The 18,582-nt window shown below is 49.7% G+C and overlaps 2 protein-coding genes across 3 annotated transcripts; both read left to right on the forward strand.

Annotated features, from left to right (window-relative positions):
* The first annotated feature begins 340 nt into the window (after window positions 1-340).
* On the forward strand, window positions 341-8,095 carry LOC128746535 (ubiquitin-conjugating enzyme E2 E1). Of its 2 annotated transcripts, none has more exons than XM_053843647.1 (6): window positions 341-520; window positions 2,517-2,701; window positions 4,251-4,301; window positions 6,479-6,611; window positions 7,249-7,396; window positions 7,575-8,095. In XM_053843647.1, exons 1-6 carry the CDS (start codon window positions 356-358, stop codon window positions 7,670-7,672), a joined length of 780 nt encoding a protein of 259 aa, XP_053699622.1. In that variant the 5' UTR covers window positions 341-355; the 3' UTR covers window positions 7,673-8,095. The 2 variants fall into 2 exon arrangements, with proteins under 2 accessions (XP_053699622.1, XP_053699623.1); XM_053843648.1 differs by lacking the exon at window positions 341-520 and adding an exon at window positions 1,036-1,221.
* A 3,031-nt stretch (window positions 8,096-11,126) lies between these two features.
* nr1d2a (nuclear receptor subfamily 1, group D, member 2a) lies at window positions 11,127-15,175 on the forward strand. The gene is made up of 8 exons (XM_053887692.1): window positions 11,127-11,382; window positions 12,506-12,739; window positions 12,803-12,891; window positions 12,959-13,103; window positions 13,171-13,760; window positions 13,832-14,017; window positions 14,085-14,295; window positions 14,365-15,175. Exons 1-8 carry the CDS (start codon window positions 11,352-11,354, stop codon window positions 14,562-14,564), a joined length of 1,686 nt encoding a protein of 561 aa, XP_053743667.1. The 5' UTR covers window positions 11,127-11,351; the 3' UTR covers window positions 14,565-15,175.
* The last annotated feature ends 3,407 nt before the right edge of the window (window positions 15,176-18,582 follow it).

Raw genomic sequence — 18,582 nt, forward strand, 5'->3', positions numbered from 1 at the left:
CCCTGGCCTTCAAACCATGCTCGGTAGAGGAGAGTAGCAGAGACATCTGTCAGAGACTCAGAGTAGCGCTTCAGATCCATTGCATGAAGAAGAAAAAATGAGCAGCAACTGACCTGAGGTGGGTTTTTCCCAGTTTTCTGACCAAAAAGAAGAACAAAAGCGCTTCATGGACGAAACAACTTTTGAAACTCTGCTGTACACTCAAAGAACTACTGACCACTGCAGAGACAGTTACAGCCCTTTTAGATAAACATCAGTTTGAGAAAGTCAAATATCCAATATATGATTATCTTCATAAACGGAGTGGTTGTTTGGTCCGTTTATTGCACTTTCCGTTTCTAATCCGTGGTCGCCAATGTGTTTACGTTCAAACACTCCTCTCTGTCACGGAGCCTGGTTCGTCTCTGGAGGGGGACCGGGGTCGTCCTGCCCACTGCAGCCGCTACAAGCTACTTCCGTTCCGCAGAGGGCGACAGGCAGCAGCCAAGACCGTGGCGGAGGTCCAGACACAATAGACTGGGTAAGTTCCATTAGCTAGAGAAATTCTGTCATATTACAATATGCCACGCTGCGCGATCAGTTCCCACTGATCGAGCTGACGGTTGGATGCGTTTAGCCGCCGAGCGTGTTGTAAAGTGACCGACTTACGCGGAGATAAAGACGGACAAACAAACAACAGCACCGCGGTGAGCTGGTAGCACGGAAAATGGGCTGCGTCTATGTGCTGGCGCTTTTCGGTTCCCAACTGGTGTCTGGCACCGCTGTATCGATATTTAATTTCAAAACACGCCAGTCTGAGATCAACAGCCACAGTTTATTTCCTCGTTTTAATTCCAATTCATCATAAAGTTATTATTTTTTATATTGATGCTTTGCAGGCTGGCTTCTCTCACGCCGCTCCAGGGATTAGCCACCGCCCGAAGTCTTCAGGCCCCGAGTTGTGGAGCGAGGGGGTGGGGGGCTGCCGCTAGCCGGTTTTACCCGAGTTGAGCTCATTAAAGAGCGACTTTATTACGGCACTGCATTCTATATGGCGTTCGTTAATGTCAATTACGCGCCTGTGACAGTTGTTGATGTTTAGCTTCTGAAGGAGCGAGCACTTGCGTAGCGTCTGGGCTAACGGCAGCGCTAATGTTTGTTTGCCTGAGAACAAATAATGCCATAATTCTACATATTCAAGACTGGAAACACTAGCAAACTACTTCAGTACAACCATCCCAGGTAGGAATGGCAACATCTTGTAGTTTAAATTGCGCGTCTGTGTTTGAAAGCCCGGAGTTTAGATGAAAAATGTATCATAACAAACATTAGCATGCTAATTAGCGCCAGCACCGGTGAAGTCCAGATTATTACATCTCTTTAATCCAGTACAGCTGTAGATTTGGGGGAGGCTCTTGCTGTCCTCTCTGGGGGGGACTCTGTCGGGGTACTATGTGAGAAAGGGGGGTCAGAAGTTGTGGTCGACCTGATCTGAGTCGTCTGCTGGAGACTTGGAGTAGACTCAAAGTAGAGTAGATGAAGCTGACAAGGGAAGCTCACCTCACTGGAGCTAGTTCGAATCCCCAAAAAGCCAGTGTGGGAGTCTTAAAGGTAAAGGTTCAGCCTTGGTGAAGTCATGACACTGTGCTTTGGTGCTTTCCCTTGGTCCTGAGCAGACGGTGGGTCTTCACAGCACCTGTTTCTTGTCAGAAAGGCCCTTCATTGGTGTGTTCCGGTCGTGCTCAGACCTGGGAGATTCCAGGTTACGGCCCCTGGTGATGTCACTCGATTCATTCCCAGTCGGAATGTCAGAGAATCCTCGCCATCAGTACACAATCCAAGATGGCTTCCCTGAACGTTAACAGGAAATGGAAATTTTCAATAAATGAAATATGCCTAAAGAAACAAACACATTCTGCATGAGAATGGCTTTCATGGTCGTGGCTGTCTTTTCCGACTTGGATAACTGGAACTCGGCTGAGACGTCATTCCCTGCTCCGACTTCCCGCTTCTGAAGTTGCTGGAACGCTGCTTACATCCCACTACAGGTTACCATGTGGAACGGCTCAATTTGCCTGATGATTTCCCATATGTGGCCCAAAGTCTTGGCAGTTCGGGGCAGGAGATGCAGGGATCACTGGCTCTGCCGGCTTCTGATGTAAAGCCTCTTCAGGAATGGATGCACCTCGGTGTTCGTGGGGTTAGTTAGTCAGAGTTGTGTTTCTGAGGGCGAAGCGCTGGCCACATATAAAGCTTTGAAGATGAATAGTTTCTTCTTGACTGAGGGCACAAGACTGGAAAGTTGTTGTCCGTTCCTCCTGCTTGTTATAGTCGTGGATGTTGTGTTGCTGTGCGTGGAGATAACAGGAGGAGGTCAGGCATCTGCCAGCACGTGGAGAAGAGCTTTTCCTCTTTGATGTGCCGGCTCCTTGTAACTGATGGTTTCCTATGCACTGACTGCTGACTTCACTTGACTGACGGCTTGTCGTGAGACTTGTTTTCAAGTGGAGTCTATATTTTGGTTTGCCACCCTGCAGGTCCCGGATTTTCTTCAAACCCAAACCGGAATGTCGGATGAGGATTCCCGTGCCAGCACAAGCTCATCCTCATCGCCACCTTCCTCCAGCCAGACCAGACAGCGGGACACACCTTGCAAGAAGAAACGGGAGAGCAAAGCCAGCATGAGCAAGACCTCCAAGCTGCTTTCCACCAGCGCTAAAAGGTAGCCAGCTTCATGGACCGCTCCCGGCTGCCCTGCCCTGCAGGCAGATTGGGACTCAAACTATGGAGCGCACATTATGACTGCTTCCTCCAGTTGCTTCTTATTAGCGCCCACATAGATATTTTAACAAATGAATCATACATATTAGACACAATAGTGTTTTACTGAATTTACATCTGCTGTAGGTTTTGTAAAAATCTACTGATGTGCAGCAGGATGTTTCCTTTCACTTGAACATTGGATTTTCTTTCAGTTAAAATTAGTTTTATTAAGGGATTTGTGTGGTTATGAAAGTATTTTGAGACATGACAATGTTATTGTTGTGTCTTGTGATTGAAAATACATACTTTGAAAACCTTATATTTGGCATCCAGGTGTTCTTAAAACCAGATGAAGCTGTCTTCATTATGATTCTTAAAATTAGATCATGAGGCGAGACATTATGGTCGAAGTTTGAAGACGGTTTGAATCTTTGATTTCCTCACTCTGGATCTGCGCGTCATGCTTTCTCAAAAACGATAGGAGACTCTCCGGCTTGTGTAAGATAGAACACGGAACAGATTTCTCGGGCTGAAGCGTCGGCACACGCAGCATAAATGCAAACAGGAAACACAAACTTCCTCTCTGGCTGTCGACTGCGAGAACCTTCACTCTCCTCGGCTACAGGGCTCCTGAATAAACCATCGCTGACTCATGGTTATCAGATCTCAAACGCTGCCGGCGGGGATGCTTTGTTTGCTGAGAACGTGATATTAGTTGCTCGTTTTAGATTTCCACACCGACTGGCGAAGCAGCCCCAAACCTCCACTTCACACATTCCCAAGCTGGAGTGGAGGAATGCTATCGTCGAGATGGTCTACTGGTGGATTTGACTTTTCTCTGTTTTGGTGTTTCGTTAGATGTTTGTATTTGAAATGAGGTTCACGTGAACTTTGGCTGCTCAAGTACCAAGGTGCAGAACCCTTTGTTATCAGAACCTGATGGAACCGTTTGTTTATGTGTAGTCGACTTGTGCTTGACCTCGCTCTCAGTCACATCAGTTTAAGTATGTTGTCCTCAGGCCACCAGAGGAGACGAGCAGGAAGTGTTTGTTTCAAGTTTGATGCTGTGAGAAATTGCCAGGAATTCATTTTTGACTTAGCTGTGACGTCAAGATGCAGGTCCACAGCATGTTGATGTTATTGATCACCTCGGTGCACTTTTGTGTCCAAAGGATGGTGGCCAGGGCAGGAAAACAGCCATGGAAAGTGAAAGTGAACCTCGGAACTTCCTTCTGTGATATTAGTAGTAATATATTTTATTTAAAGGCCTTTTTCTAAACACTCAAGGACACTGTACAAGTTAAGAGCTGGCAGACTGGAGCCTGTGTGATGTGTGTTTTGTTTTAGTACAAAAAAGGTCCACAGACCACATTACTTATTTCCTCATCCTAAAAGTGAAAACTGGGGGGAAGGTAGCAGCTTTACTCTACTTTTTGGTCGTGACACATTGCTGGACTGAACCTTTGCGTCGTTTAACTTTGAGTGATTGTTTCATGTTTGTTTTTCAGGATTCAGAAAGAGCTGGCTGACATCACACTGGACCCGCCACCCAACTGCAGGCAAGTGTCCTCGCCTGTGTGAGCACACTTGAGTTTGTATCACAGTCTTTGTGAGGACACCTCATTGATATTGCCCTTTCCCCAGCCTGTCCCCTTAAACCTAACCATCCAAAACACATGGCTAACCTGAACCAGGACTCTGAACCCAACTGAAACCCAGTTATAACATTTTAACCCTCATACCTCACTAGAACCAGCCAAAATGTCCTCAAAGATCAGTGTCTTATCAAAGACAGGTCCTTGCAAGAATATAAATATATAAATACACACCCACTAGGCTGAGGCAGCGGTTGTGTCATAACATTGCCCATGTGGTCCTGATGTCCGCAGAGAATCCAGTGGTGGTAACTCCAGTCCATAGCTTGCACATGACCATGAACATTCAGTTCTATGTGACATGTTTTGGCTTTTGGCTGTCACACACCTGGATCAGTTGTTGTCTCCTGGTGCGATCCTGGCTCTTCTGGATCCAGATCACATATGAAACTGCTTGTGTGTGTGTGTATGTCGACTAGTCACACAAAAGAGCGCAAAAGAAAAGATCCCACAAAGTTGACCAAACCTGATCAATAGTTCAAGATCATAAAGACCCGAAGTCTTTGGTTCCTCTTGGCTCTGCTTTTGTTTTCCGTTCATCTGTAATTGCTCATCTGAACATGAACCTGTTTCTCAGTTCGTGATCTCCTTTACTTCCTTGACAGCCGTGTAGCTCCCGGCTAGTTGGGCTTGTGCTTCTAGGACTCACCTGATTAGCATCCGGCTCCTGTCTGTCAGATCTCCTCTGGCCAAATATTAATTGATTCTCCAACCATGAAGCCAAACAGAGGCAGCTCCTCTGATCCTCCCAGACCTTCTCAGATCCAACCGGTTGTTCTGGGTTCAGTCCCGCCTCGCGGCAGATCCTCCCTCCCGTCGAGCCCTTTAGGGAATCGCCGGAGCACCTCTCTGCTTCGTGGCCGCTGAGCCTGACCTCTGACCTCTGGGTGGAGGAGGACCAGAGTGGAACAAGAGGGAATCTTCCCCCGGCTGGAGATCAAACAATCCTCCTCATGCTTGAGCGTCACACTCCAGCGGTCGGGACGCTAATGAGAGCAGGCAGGGTGGAGCTTCTGCTGCCGCTCAGAGCGACCCGGTTCATCTCTGCACCGTCTGAGGTCCAGATGTCTTTCTTCTGGAGTTGACTATTTTTATACACAACATAACGGCGACGTAGTTATTCACAAACCGGACCTTTTCCAGGTGTTGAATTAAGTATTTCACTCAGCCTGTGAGGGATTTTGACGTCAAGTTGCCAGCAGATGGCGCTGTTTGTTTCCCTCCTAACAGCCTTCGCTGCAGAAGCGATGACTGGATACAGAGACCAACTTGTGGCGAAAACCTCCCAGTCATTATTGCACAACCTGCTGTCACTGCAGCGCTGATGATGCGTTCGAATTTCTGTGATCTATAACCGTCCAGTGTTAAAGGCGAATGTCGTCATCAAAAACAACAGAAGAAATGGCGCCATCTTCTGTCACTTTCTTACTCGCAGCGTTGTTGCGTTGTCCTGACAGAAGTGAAACGTGTCACGGAAGACGCACCTGTGTGTGAAGGTTTTTGAGGCGTGTTTAAGTTGTATGATAAACATTTGGCATCTAGACCAGGTTTGAACGTTGTGGTGCAGATCTGTGGACACTACAGCCCCACTGTCTCAGGAATCTCTGCAGCTCCCTGGGGTCTTTGTCTCACTACAATTATATCATGTGTTTATGGGCCCCTGGGGGGTCGGAGCAGCATGTTCTGCATGACAGACAGGAACAGAGCACAGTTTTGAGGGGAAGATCAATAAAGATCCCAGTTCTTGATGTGTTCTAGCGGCAGCAGTGGCGTTGGGCTCTGAACATTCATTCAGTTTTTATTGTAATACAAGTGATATTGTTTTAAAACTCTTAACTCTTTATTCACTGAAAAGCACGTTGTGCGACTCTCTGAACTCCTGACTCTCTGTTGTCGTTTGTGCTGCCGTACCATCACTCATCTATACGGTTTTCACCTCAATTAGTCACAAATGAGGAAGTTGTCTCGTCTTTCATCTGTGAAGCTTCTGTGTCCGATCCAACGCAGACACGTCTTCTCGCTGTCTGTGTGTGTGCGGCTCTGGAAGGCTTCCTCTGAAGTCAGTGCTCTTTGTGTGGCAGTGCTGGACCGAAGGGTGACAACATCTATGAGTGGAGGTCGACCATCCTGGGACCGCCGGGCTCCGTGTACGAGGGAGGGGTCTTCTTCCTGGACATCGCCTTCACACCAGACTACCCCTTCAAACCCCCCAAGGTAGACCCGTGCGACCAGAGACGGCGCTGTGTTTAGGCTCAGTTCAGGTGACACGATCGTGCCTTCAGTGTCCCACCTCATCTAGTTTTGTGTGGTAAACCAGTAACCTGCTGACGGTGACGGTTAAGTTACGGCTCCAGTCCAAATCCCAACCCTCCCTGCGGTGAGGCAGCAGCCCAGTGCTTTTCATTGGTGCCATCGGAGAATGGCTGAGAGAATAAAGCTTATCTGTAATCATGTATATGAGACTGACTTGAGAAACTGATCTTTTTATAGAAGCCATAAAAGTGACTGTTTCCATTTTATTATCACAACAGTTGTAACCACCTCGTGAGTCATTTACAACTCTTCCCGCACTGACTCACTTCCTTGTATCGAGAGACGTGAGGTGTGTCCTCAGTGACTGTGGAACCGCGGCTGTCAGTTTCACTGCAGTTCATAATTTGGCCCACTGGGGGCTGCTCTAACCTCGCGGTTGAGCCTCCTTCAGTGACGTGTTGGTTGACTGTGTGTGGAGGGGTGAGGAACTTCACCAAGGTTTCAAAATGTAGTGAGTCAGGGGACGACTCTTGGCTCCGGTTCTGCTGAGACAGTGTTGGATGAGCTGGACTGATGCCGAAGTCCTCTGTGTTGCTAGGTAACCTTCCGCACAAGGATCTATCACTGCAACATCAACAGTCAGGGTGTGATCTGTCTGGACATCCTGAAGGACAACTGGAGCCCCGCCCTCACCATCTCCAAGGTGCTGCTGTCCATCTGCTCCCTGCTCACAGACTGTAACCCAGGTGAGTCCCGCAGCTGCACTGGAGTCCTGGCCATATCGATGATGGTTTCTGGGGCTCCTCTGTTTATCTTTGACGCTAAAGCTAACCGAGACTTTGTTTGCACCGAAAGATGCGACTCTTTACATGAGTATCGTAGTCGTCGCTGGTTTTCAGTTGTAACCTAACTGTCATCCGTCAGCGGACCCCCTGGTGGGAAGCATCGCCACCCAGTACACCACTAACAGAGCCGAACATGACCGAACAGCCAAACAGTGGACGAAGAGATATGCCACATAGACCTGCTGAGGACCACGGAGGAGGAGGAGGAGGAGACGGGAGGAAGGCGGAGGTGTTGGAGGGTTAGCCAGGGTGAGGGGGGAGGGGAGGGGGGCGCTGGGCGGTCTGTGTCCGGGGTGTTATTTCTATCTCAGATTTTTACTTTATTGTCTGGTATATTTTTTTGCTTCCTGACTTAAGTTATCTCTGCAAATAACGAGAAGACGTCGGGGGTGGGGAGGAAGTGTCGCCCGCTCGCCTCGTCATTACCATTCTTCCACTGTCTAATAGAAATTCCTGCTGCGCACAAAGTTCCACACCGCCCGAAACGATCGTGTTTGGGGTCACCACGGACGATACTTCCCGTGTTTCAGACGTGTACAAACTGTTGTTAGAAGTCTGCTGTCGAAAATATGTTCCAATAAACACAAATGTCCTGGGAAACGCTGCCTGTGTGGTTTCTGTGGAGTCGGGAGGGTTCTGGAACCATGTGGGCTGGATGCTTAGCCGTTAGCTTTGGTGGCGCAACAACACAAGGCGCTGCTACAAGTGGACAATCACAAAATAACACGTTTAGAACAATACAAATGGGAAACGAATCCTTAAGAATGCAGATGAATTTGAAATGAGTTGAAACTCAAATCTGAGTCTTGTACTTTACTTTCACCTTGTTTGCCTTTTGCCACTGAAATTGTGGTTATGAAAGTATTTAACATAAATTTAGCTATTTTAAGCTGGTTTATTATTTTACAAATGTCAGGAAAACAACAAAGGTTGTGTTTCAATTCTTTTTCTTAATTTGGCTTTTCAGCTCATACATTTTGTCCCTAAAATCTCTAAATTCGGGGAATGTTTTATTGTAGATGTATGTATGTGAATAATAGAATTTTTTTTACATGAGTGAAATGTCATTCCAGATTTATATTTTCATGAATAGGCTTTCAATTTTCGACAGTTAAACCTGAAACGTCCTGGTGATCATGAACACAGCAGCCCACACACAGAGTTAAACAAGGGTGTTTTTGGTTGGTGACTAATGCTGCTTCTACCAACTCTGCACCATACCCATGTGTTCACTTCAATGTTCGAGTTTTTCCTCTTGGAATAGTTTGTCACATTCAAAGAGAGGAAAATTCAGCTAAAAACTTCTTCCTGAAGTGTTTTTTACTTGTGTCCACGTCCTGCAGTCAAGTGTCTGAAATATTTCTGCCCTCTGACGTCAGCCCGAACATTTTGTTCTGGTTCTTAATAGTTTGTAATCACGCCTGGTCGCCACAGAGCTGCAGATGATCAACATTTCCAGCTGCTGCCGCCGGCTCAGGTTGCACGCGTGTTCCTGCACGTGCGCAAACACCCATGACTCGTGGGTGAACTGGAGAGCCGCCCCTGTTTGTTTTGCTCAGACGACTGGACTCTGGGAAATCAGAGTTCTTGGAGGCACCGTTGCTCCTACAGAACATAAAACTTTATCGAGGAACAGGTTGACCTCAGTCGTCGGTTGAACTCCCTCCTCCCCCTTCAGTCATTCGGGACATAAACGTCCACTTCCTGAAAGCTGCTGTAAAAATTCAAGCCTGTAATGTGTCCCAAACAAATGCCTTCCTGCTCCCAGCTGACAAACATTGGCTTGTGTTGGGGAGTCTGTGGAAGGAATGTCAGTTCTCACGTGTGGCTCGAGGAACTGGTCAACAATAGAAGCTATATTTAAGTCCCAGGCTGGATTTACGCCAGGTACCTGCGCCTCTACCATGGAGCTCGCTCTGTGGAATCTAGACAGCTGGTTGGCTAGCTCTTGTAGAAACACGTTCAGCGCTGAAGAAGATGTTTGATCTCTTGTTGGAGATTTAGAGGAGCATCTGTTGAAAGTGTGACGGATCAGACGCTTGTAAAACAACAGACTGCCTTCAGACGCTCCAAATATTGACGGCAAGACTTGGATCTGGAACTGGTCTCGGCAGTTACTGCCTGCCTTCAGTGTCAACCACTCTCACTGGTGTTTTGCTTCAGCTGCAGGTCAATGAGTCGCTGGAACACTCCACCTCAGGGGCGTTCACACGCCTCCCTGGCTTCTTTCAAAACCTCTTTGGGAAACACTTTTTCCAAGTCCACCATCGCCATGTCTTCACAAATCAGGAACCTCATTGTCCTCCTCTGCTTCACCTACATTCTTGCTCCAAAACTGTCTGTCCTCTCCACGTGTGCAAAACACGTCCATGTTCCTGTCGTCAAGTTATGTTAAAAAACATCGGTGAATATGGGACGGGTCTAACGTCAACACGACGGAGTAGCCCATTATTGACTGTGGAACCACTGTCGCAGTGTTTGGGTCCATCCGAGCCTTCGGAGGCTCATGCCAGGGCCCTCAGTGACGTCACTCTTATGCCCCGTCCCCAGGCCTGCTCATGTGTAGGCGGGTAGCAAGGGGTCCTCATAACCAACTCCAGAACCTCCCGTCACAGGAACAGCTTCTTCGGCCATCAGACTGTTAAATTCATGAACAGCCTTGTTGTTATGTTATTCTATTTATTTTATTTGTTCTTTGTTGCACTTTATTCCAAGACACTTTCCTAGTCAGTGGGCTCCCCACTGACTATGGCAATAAATCTGATTCTGATTCTGATTCTGATTCTCAAAATGTGGTGAGGTTGGATGCGGACTTCAGACAAAGTGGAAGCTGAAGCGACCAATGAGGCCCTGCCAACTTAGCAACAAAGAAGCTAATGCTAATGGTAAATCTCCAGCGAGTGAGGACATATATCAACACACCTGAACGGGCTGCAAGGCTCGTAAACGGTGCCTGCATGTAAACAGCTTTGCTCCGTTTTTTTAAAGATCTTCACTCTGAACTGAGTTTTTGAAAAGCGTTGCTTCCAGGGGCCAACTCTCCTTATGCGTAAAAAACAAAGGAACATTCTTTGGTATCAGCTATGACTGAATGGGGCCTGAATCTCTTGCCGGCCATATATCAATCCACGTGTGCCCAAATGTGGCCCCCGCTCCCCGAGTTTGACGAGTCTGTCATGAGTTTCAGAAGTTTTTCTACAGATGGATGGCTAATGAGATCTAGCTTTTATTTCGGCTCGTTTATATTTTAGTTTTTAACACCCCTCTTTACTTGTAACGGTATAGAATCATTCCTTCCACTCGAACGAACATGAAAAGTGAAGTGATTTTTATGTAGCTGCAGGTTCCCACGGAAATTCCACTCTAAAACAACAGCGTCATGATCGTACCAGTAATAAAAGAAGGTCAACAGCGAGCGTGCGGTAACGTCGCATGTTCCTTACGTAAAGAAGCGAGTCTTCGCTCCTCGACGACACGCAGCGCAGCCACACGACCATCCGAGCTCCACGGCTGCGCTGCAACGTGACCGCCGAGTTCCCGTCCTCCTGTTACGTCCCCGGGCTGCGAGGCTCCGCCCCCCGCCGCCTGAAACTGTGTCACTGGGTTAAAGTGGCTCCAGTGGAGCCGGTGAAGAGGCGGGGCGGACAACTGGGTCACATGGGCGAGTCCCACTACTGAGAACATTAAGTTCTTCTGACGAAGCCGCAGGCTCACACAACAACCCGGGAGTTCCTCGGCACCGGACGCTCCAGCTCTCTCTCTCCGTGAAGCGGCTGATGAGCCGTTCAAGCCTCGCACTGCGTCTGTAGCCCAGGATTCACGAGTCCGCTGTTCGGGTCCTACTCTGCCGCGAAAGATGCCTGAGGACGTCGGGACCGCCAAACCTGGTAGGAGACGCTTGTGCCGGAGTTGTGTTGCGTTCAGGTGTCACAGATGTCAAGAGTGTCATTGAACGTCTCGTCGTGTAAACAGACTTTTGTGTTCAGGGAGGTCGAAATTGAATGTTGTTGCACGTACACTGTTGCTGTTTCATTGAACTGGTCAAACGGGGGCAGCACCGAAGCGAGCGGACGACAACAGCCGCCGCTCCCGCTCACATGGACACCGCAGCCTAGCCATGTGCCTGTGTGTACACGCGTTGCAGAGCTCGCCTCTGATTGGTCGAAAGGCGTGGCCCAGATGCTTCCTCTCAGCGCGAGGCTCGCAGTGATTGGCCGTGAACGATCCGTGACGTGTAGCATTGCATAATCCGTGTGGTGCCGCTGCTCGGTACACGTGAGAGACTGACCCACTTTCAGCCGTGACAGATCCACGTGTGGGCGAACCGGCAGGTTAGGTAACACCTGTCGACCCGCAGGAAGAAAGTGGCTTTAATCTAACAGCGCGAGGTGAAGGTTTTCTTCATGTGTTAGTCCTCGAAATGTGCAAAAAAGCGGACCTGCTGTTTCAGAACCTTAACCGAAGCCAAACTTTCTGTTTCGTGTTTTGCAACTTGTCCCTAAACTAACGTATGATTCCAGTTTGATCTAAAGAGGGCGGATATTCCTGTGTTTAACTGGAGATATTGTGGAGCGACTTGGTTGTTATCTACCGAACACCTGCGTGGCTCAAACGCGACCACCGAGTGACGCTTTTCAGACTCGAGTCGGTGCTTTAAACTGGGACTTGTTTTAGTGACGGCCAGGAGTGAAGCATGACGGTGTTACATAACCTGTTGCTGTGTTGTGCCCGGTCTTCCTCTTTTGTTCCTCACTGTTACGCTGCTCCAGTGCTACAGTGACCCGGTCTGGAGTCTCTGGAAACACAGGCGTGTTATGTAACAGCGTTATCCAACCACAGCCGACGGGAGGTGATAAACCGGGTCAAACACTGCAGCAGCGAGTCAACCAACCAGGAAATGTGTGCAGTCTAGGCGGAGACTCACAACCAGTTTCCCTTTTGAAGAGTTTTTGGAAGCTGCTTGAGATTCATCTGGGGATTATGGCTGACTCTCATGCTTTGTCTCCGCAGGAGGAGTCATTGCCTACATCTCCTCCGGCTCTGCCTCCAGCCCCGAGTCTTGCATGAGCACCAGCCCCAGCAACAGCAGCTACCTGTCCACGTCGCCGCCGCTGTCGCGCCCGTCGCTGCCCAGCCGGGCCGTCGGCATGGTGGTGGACGTGGCCCCCTCTGGCAAGAGCGGGTCGAGAGGCGGCGAGAAGGCCGGGCGCACCGCCTCCTCCTCCTCCAAGAGCAGCATCACCAGTGAGTTGATCCAGGGACGGGCTTGGTCTGAGCGCAGGCTCATTTGTGTTGTCTGCTCGGCAGAGATCAACGGCATGGTGCTGCTGTGCAAGGTCTGCGGCGACGTGGCATCGGGGTTCCACTACGGAGTCCACGCTTGTGAAGGGTGCAAGGTGAGCCCAGAGACCGAGGTTCCCTCACAGGACAGAGGTGCCAACTCTTCCTCCTGGTGTCCTGCAGGGCTTCTTCCGGAGAAGCATCCAGCAGAATATCCAGTACAAGAAGTGTCTTAAGATGGAGAACTGCACCATCATGAGGATCAACCGGAACCGCTGCCAGCAGTGCCGATTCAAGAAGTGTCTGGCCGTCGGCATGTCCCGCGACGGTATGTAGCGATGCAGAGATCGGTTTTCGGTTGGCCGGAACGCTGGCGCTCACGCTTGCCTCTTCAGCCGTCAGATTCGGTCGCATCCCAAAGAGGGAGAAGCAGAGGATGCTGCTGGAGATGCAGAACGCCATGAACAACATGATGAGCAGCAGCAGCCAGCTGCACAGCATGCTGCACGGCCACCAGAGCCCGCCGCTGCCCATGGAGTCGCTGCCCAGCGACACCAGCCCCTCGCCTTCCTCCTTCTCGTCCGAGTCCCCCTCGTGCTCCAACCCGGCCTCGCCCCAGTGTCCTCAGGATTCCGAGTCAGTGGTTTCCATGGACACCAACTCCAGCTCCGCCTCCTCCTGCGGCTCGGACAGTGGCGAGGACGAGGCGGTCGTCACACAGAACCGCCAGGACGCCTTTGCGTACAGTCAGCCGTCACGGTCGCCGTGTCCGAAGCAGACGGCGCCGGAAACGGACGGCCGCGCAGATGTTCAGCAGGCGAGCTGGAGCTGCTGGAACAACAACGCTCCTCACTGTCAGTACGCGGCGAGCTTCCAGCCGCAGCTCAGCCCCGCGGCTGACCCAGCGGGACGCGAGCTCCACACACAAACTGCCTCAACTAGTTACAGCGTCCCGAGCGGCTGCGTGAGGAGCCGAGCGCATCTGGTGAGTGTGTCCCTCCGTGAGCTCTGTGAGGTCCCGGCTGGAACACTGTGCTGAGCGTGTCTGTCCTGCAGGTGTGTCCCATGAACACCTCACCCTACGTGGACCCCAGCAAGCCCAGCCAGGAGATCTGGGAGGAGTTCTCCATGAGCTTCACCCCCGCCGTGCGGGATGTGGTGGAGTTCGCCAAGAGGATCCCGGGCTTCCGCGACCTCCCGGAGCACGACCAGGTGGGCCTGCTGAAAGCTGGAACTTTCGAGGTGAGCTTGACCTTCAGATGTCCACGTGCTGACCCTGGGTCTAACCGCGCTGCGTCTCCCCGCCCAGGTTCTCATGGTGCGCTTTGCCTCACTCTTCAACATGGCCGAACGAACGGTCACCTTCCTGAGTGGCAAGCACTACAGCATCGACACGCTGCGGGCGCTCGGCGCCGGTGAGCTCCTCAACTCCATGTGCGAGTTCAGCGAGAAACTCATGGCACTTCGGCTGGACCAGGACGAGATGAGCCTCTTCACCGCCGTGGTTCTGGTGTCAGCCGGTAAGAGGACGCTCCTGGTCCGACGGGATGGTGAAACCTCACGTCTCTGACGGCTCCTTTCTCCTGCAGATCGCTCAGGCCTCCAGGACCTGAACGCCGTGGAGGCTCTGCAGGACAAGCTGATCCGGGCGCTGAGGAACCTGGTGATGCAGAACCACGGCGAGGAGTCGGCCACCACCTTCACCAAACTGCTGCTCAAACTTCCTGAGCTGCGCTCCCTCAACAACATGCACTCGGAGGAGCTCCTCTCCTTCAAGGTTCACCCGTGACACCTTCCCACGGGAACCGCCCGCACCAGGACCTGCCTCTGACTCTCTCTTCGCCCCCGTGTTTTACAGTCGTGTTGTTTGTTTCCTCGTAGAATGTATCAAGTGTTTTTATATTCTATTTTTGTTAAGTCGACCATGTGGGGTCCAAGAGAGAAGAAAAGTACTGTATTTATAGAAGCTCGTCGAGCGAAAGTTTGTTTCCTCCAGAAGCCATTTAATGTAAAGACGTGGCGCTGCATGTTGGTCCGCTCCGGGTTCCGTCTGAGCGAGTGTGAGCAGCGCGCTGCTGTACATAGCGCAAGCATCACCTCCCCTTCGTGTCTCCTGTGGCTCCCTCGGCGCCAGGAGTCGCTGACGTTCAGCAACACTACTATATTTGCACGAGCTCTGAAGCGCGACAAAGCCCACCTGCAGTGATACACCATCACGTAAAGGCTCCACTTGCTGTTTCAACACTTGGATTTTGTAAACGTGTGCTCACAGGAGAATTAGTTTTCTGTCTCTTCTACTGGCAACACTGTCGTCTGTAAATATCTATACATAAATATAAATATATCTTGGACATAGAATTATGAATATGATATAGTATGAATAAATACAATTGAAAACATTGCCTCGTTTCGTCACCTTTACCTCCATCAGATTCTGCCGAGATTTCTCCTTGCCACAAGATGGCGCCGTTTCACTGAGAAACTTCCGGCCCGGTCCTGCATGTGAACTGCAGAATTTAAGTCTATCCAATTGGTGAAATACATTCAAATTCAAACTATAGTTAACTTAGAATAAACGTTTGCAGAATCTTTCTTTCACGCATTGAATAAACTCCAACATTAAACTTCGAGTTCATATTTATATCAATATTGAAGACTAGTGATCACAAAAACATACTATAAATATAAATGAAGTAGAAAAATAAACAATACTTAAAATGGTAAATACACATGTAAACAAGACAATCATTTTTGTAAAAAAAAAAAAAGTAAAGTCTGCTGAGTGATAATGTCTGTCTGTGCTCCCCAGCAAGCCTCACTTGGTGAGCTCTCTTTGACTGGGACACAGTGGAGTCTCTAGTTATTAAATTTGAGTCCAGCTATTGCAGCATACGACGGCAGCCACAATGACTCCCCACTTGCCTCTCGTCCCCCCACATTGTTTGTTTCTGTGTCACCCATTGTTCCCCTCTTGTGTCCCGCACGGCTCCTCCGGCCGTCCCTGCCCTGCCTCGTCCCACCCATTATGTCGATGCAGAAAAGAAGTGGCACGGCCTGAGGACATGTGCGGCCTGACCGACGCTCCCACTCCTCGCAGCACTGAGCGACCACTGTCAGCCAATCACGACATGTCCGTCGTCAGACCAGAAAGTCGAACACACACATCAGTCACGGTGGAAATCCTTCAAAAACCCTGCAGATGTTTGACTTGGGGCCGCTCATGAACTCTGCAGGAATCTGACTCCTCTGAATTCCAGAAGGAAAAACCCTCAGCTTCAGTGACGGCTGGAGAAAAAGGAACTTTCAGCAGCGTGATGGTCCAGATCTGACCTTCTCAAGATGTGACCCTTTCTGAACAAGTGGGAGGGCGGTTAAAAACCAGTGCGGGGGCCGGCGGTCCTGCTGCTGAGACTCTGAGCTCTGCTCCTGGTGGATATATAGCGCTAATAAATTAAGCCTCCATCCCGGCGGCTCCAGCCTAGTGACACTTTACAACTGTTGTAAAAATCAAAAGGAAGCCGGGGATGCCGTTTGTCTCTCTCAACTGACCATTTGGTGCATTTCTGGACATAAAGTTCTCAGGCTCTTGGTTGTCAGGTGATTTAATGGCAGTAAAAGTGACAGTCGAGAAAAATAAAAGAGCAGAAACTGAAAGACCAAGTGAGGATCAGGTCTGTTGGGGTTCATGGGGGATGGTCTGGCTGACATGTGGACTTGGAGAAGACATTTGACCGTGGAGCTTATGGTGACGTTCGGTGACTGATGCCCTGCTGGTGAGAAGGACCCATTTCAGGGGACATATCTGAGGCGATATGGTACAGAACAGGCCTAACCAGGATGGACTAGGTCCAGCCAGAACCGGGCCAAACCCATGACCCTAGTTTTACCCTCCTTCCAGGTTAAACAAGCTCCACCGTCTTGTTGAGATGAGAGTCTCTATTGTGTGGAACCTGGGCTTGATCTGGACCAGTCACTCAAACTGCGAGTTGGTGGATCAATGGATGGGGCTGGAAAGTGGGTTAAGGTTGAGTGATAAAGACCGAGGAGGCAATGTATTTTTGGAGGTGGAAAATAATGAATGGATGAAAGAAAGGATGGAGGAGGAGAGTGAGGGGGGCCACTGGGATTGCTGGATCAGTCTCACTAAAGTCCAGTCCAGTCCAGTGTCATGGGCCCGGAACAGACCACTTTCTGTTCTAGACCTCGCCCCCCTCCACTTCATAGCTTGGTTTTCCAAAACTATCCCTTCATGCTCAACCTGAAATCCCTGAAGGAGCAAGCGAGGAGCAGAGATCCTCCTGGAACGGGTGACGGACAGCGGAATCTCTGCACTCTGACCGGAGAGTGGACAGATTTGCGGGGGAAAATGGGATCAAGATGGAGGGCAGGGAAAAATGTGAGTGATGTTAAATATGAAGGAAGGAGGAGGGAGATTAGGGCAGGATGGATGGAGGAGGAGAAAAGGAGGAGGTGGAGAGGTGCTGCAGGAATGCTTCACATGCCTGTCCCCTGGATGAACTCGCCTCCCCGGAGTGTGGGAGATAGGGGGAGTAATTAGCCTCCTTTAGCGCTGCTGTCCGCCGCCTCGCTGAGGATCAAGTGTATTTGTATTTTCAAAACAAATATCTCTCTCTCCGACACTGGAAATTAGAGCTGTGATTGGGAGCAGACGTCCTGCCTCCACCCACTCGTCCTCCCTCTTAAGTCCTGAAAGATTTAATTACACGTGGACTGAGTGAAGATATTTCTCACTTAAAGTCGGACAAATGAAGACGAAAGAGGAACGACAAGTATCGACCTCGTAAAGAGCCACATGGCTTCCATCTGGACGGGCGGATCCTCAGCTCTTTGTCCACGGACGGCTGGATGGATGGATGGATGGAGAGATGAAGGGATTGATGGAGGGATGGATGGATGAGGGAAGGATGGAAGGATAGAGGGACGGATGAGGGATGTGGATGATGAGGGAAGGATGGAGGGATGGAGGGATGGAGAGATGGATGATGGAAAGATGGATGGATGGATGGAGGGGTGGATGGATGGATGGAGAGATGGGGATGGATGGAGGAAAGGATGGAGGGGTGAATGGATAGATGGAGAGATGGGAATGATGGAGGGAAGGGTGGATGGCTGGATGGTGGATGGAGGGATGCAGGGAAGGATGGGTGGATGGAAGATAGAGGGATGGAAGGATGGAGGGAGGAAAGGAGTGAGTGAGGGAGGGAGGTGTGAGATAGATGAAGGTGGGATGAAAAGAGAAAGATAGAGATGTGTGGATGATAGATGGATGATGAGGAGAGAGAAGTGAGCGGTTGGCTTGGATGATGGATAGTTGCTGGAAAGAGTGGATGAGGTTGAAGCCACCGATGAAGGTGAGAAAACAAAATAATAAAGTAAGACAGGAGGGAAGAGATGATTGGTGGATAAAAACAGAGTGAACAGGAAAAGAAGAAAGAAGAGGTACATTTCTGGATGATAGATAGATAGATAGATAGATAGATAGATAGATAGATAGATAGATAAGTAGACTCTGAAGGCAACTGGCAAAAGATGAATAATGAATCAAGCCTGATCAATAATTGATCAGCACAAAAGCTGCTATTTATGAAACATTCTTTCTACTGGTTTTTCTCAGCGTCTCAAGCGCCTGTTTTGAAATATAAAAAAACATATAAAATGCATCTCACCATGTCAGAGGAGCCGAAGTATGTTTACAGAGATGGAAGTCTAGGCTTCTTTACCTCAGCTGCTGCCTCCGTGATACGAGTGGTACGTGTTTAACTTTCCTACTGTTTCGTTTGTGTCTC

The sequence above is a fragment of the Synchiropus splendidus genome, chromosome 15 (assembly GCF_027744825.2).
Source record: "Synchiropus splendidus isolate RoL2022-P1 chromosome 15, RoL_Sspl_1.0, whole genome shotgun sequence".
In the NCBI taxonomy this organism is placed as follows: Eukaryota; Metazoa; Chordata; class Actinopteri; order Syngnathiformes; family Callionymidae; genus Synchiropus; species Synchiropus splendidus.

What these genes read in the sequence shown, in the direction of transcription:
- nr1d2a (XM_053887692.1), top strand. Translation starts at nt 11,352, where the DNA reads ATGCCTGAGGACGTCGGGACCGCCAAACCTG. An exon ending in CGTCGGGACCGCCAAACCTG is followed by an intron (nt 11,383 to 12,505) that starts GTAGGAGACGCT and finishes TTGTCTCCGCAG; the next exon opens with GAGGAGTCATTGCCTACATC. An exon ending in TGAGGAGCCGAGCGCATCTG is followed by an intron (nt 13,761 to 13,831) that starts GTGAGTGTGTCC and finishes TCTGTCCTGCAG; the next exon opens with GTGTGTCCCATGAACACCTC.
- LOC128746535 (XM_053843647.1), top strand. Translation starts at nt 356, where the DNA reads ATGTGTTTACGTTCAAACACTCCTCTCTGTCACGGAGCCTGGTTCGTC. An exon ending in GACCCGCCACCCAACTGCAG is followed by an intron (nt 4,302 to 6,478) that starts GCAAGTGTCCTC and finishes TTTGTGTGGCAG; the next exon opens with TGCTGGACCGAAGGGTGACA. An exon ending in GCTCACAGACTGTAACCCAG is followed by an intron (nt 7,397 to 7,574) that starts GTGAGTCCCGCA and finishes GTCATCCGTCAG; the next exon opens with CGGACCCCCTGGTGGGAAGC.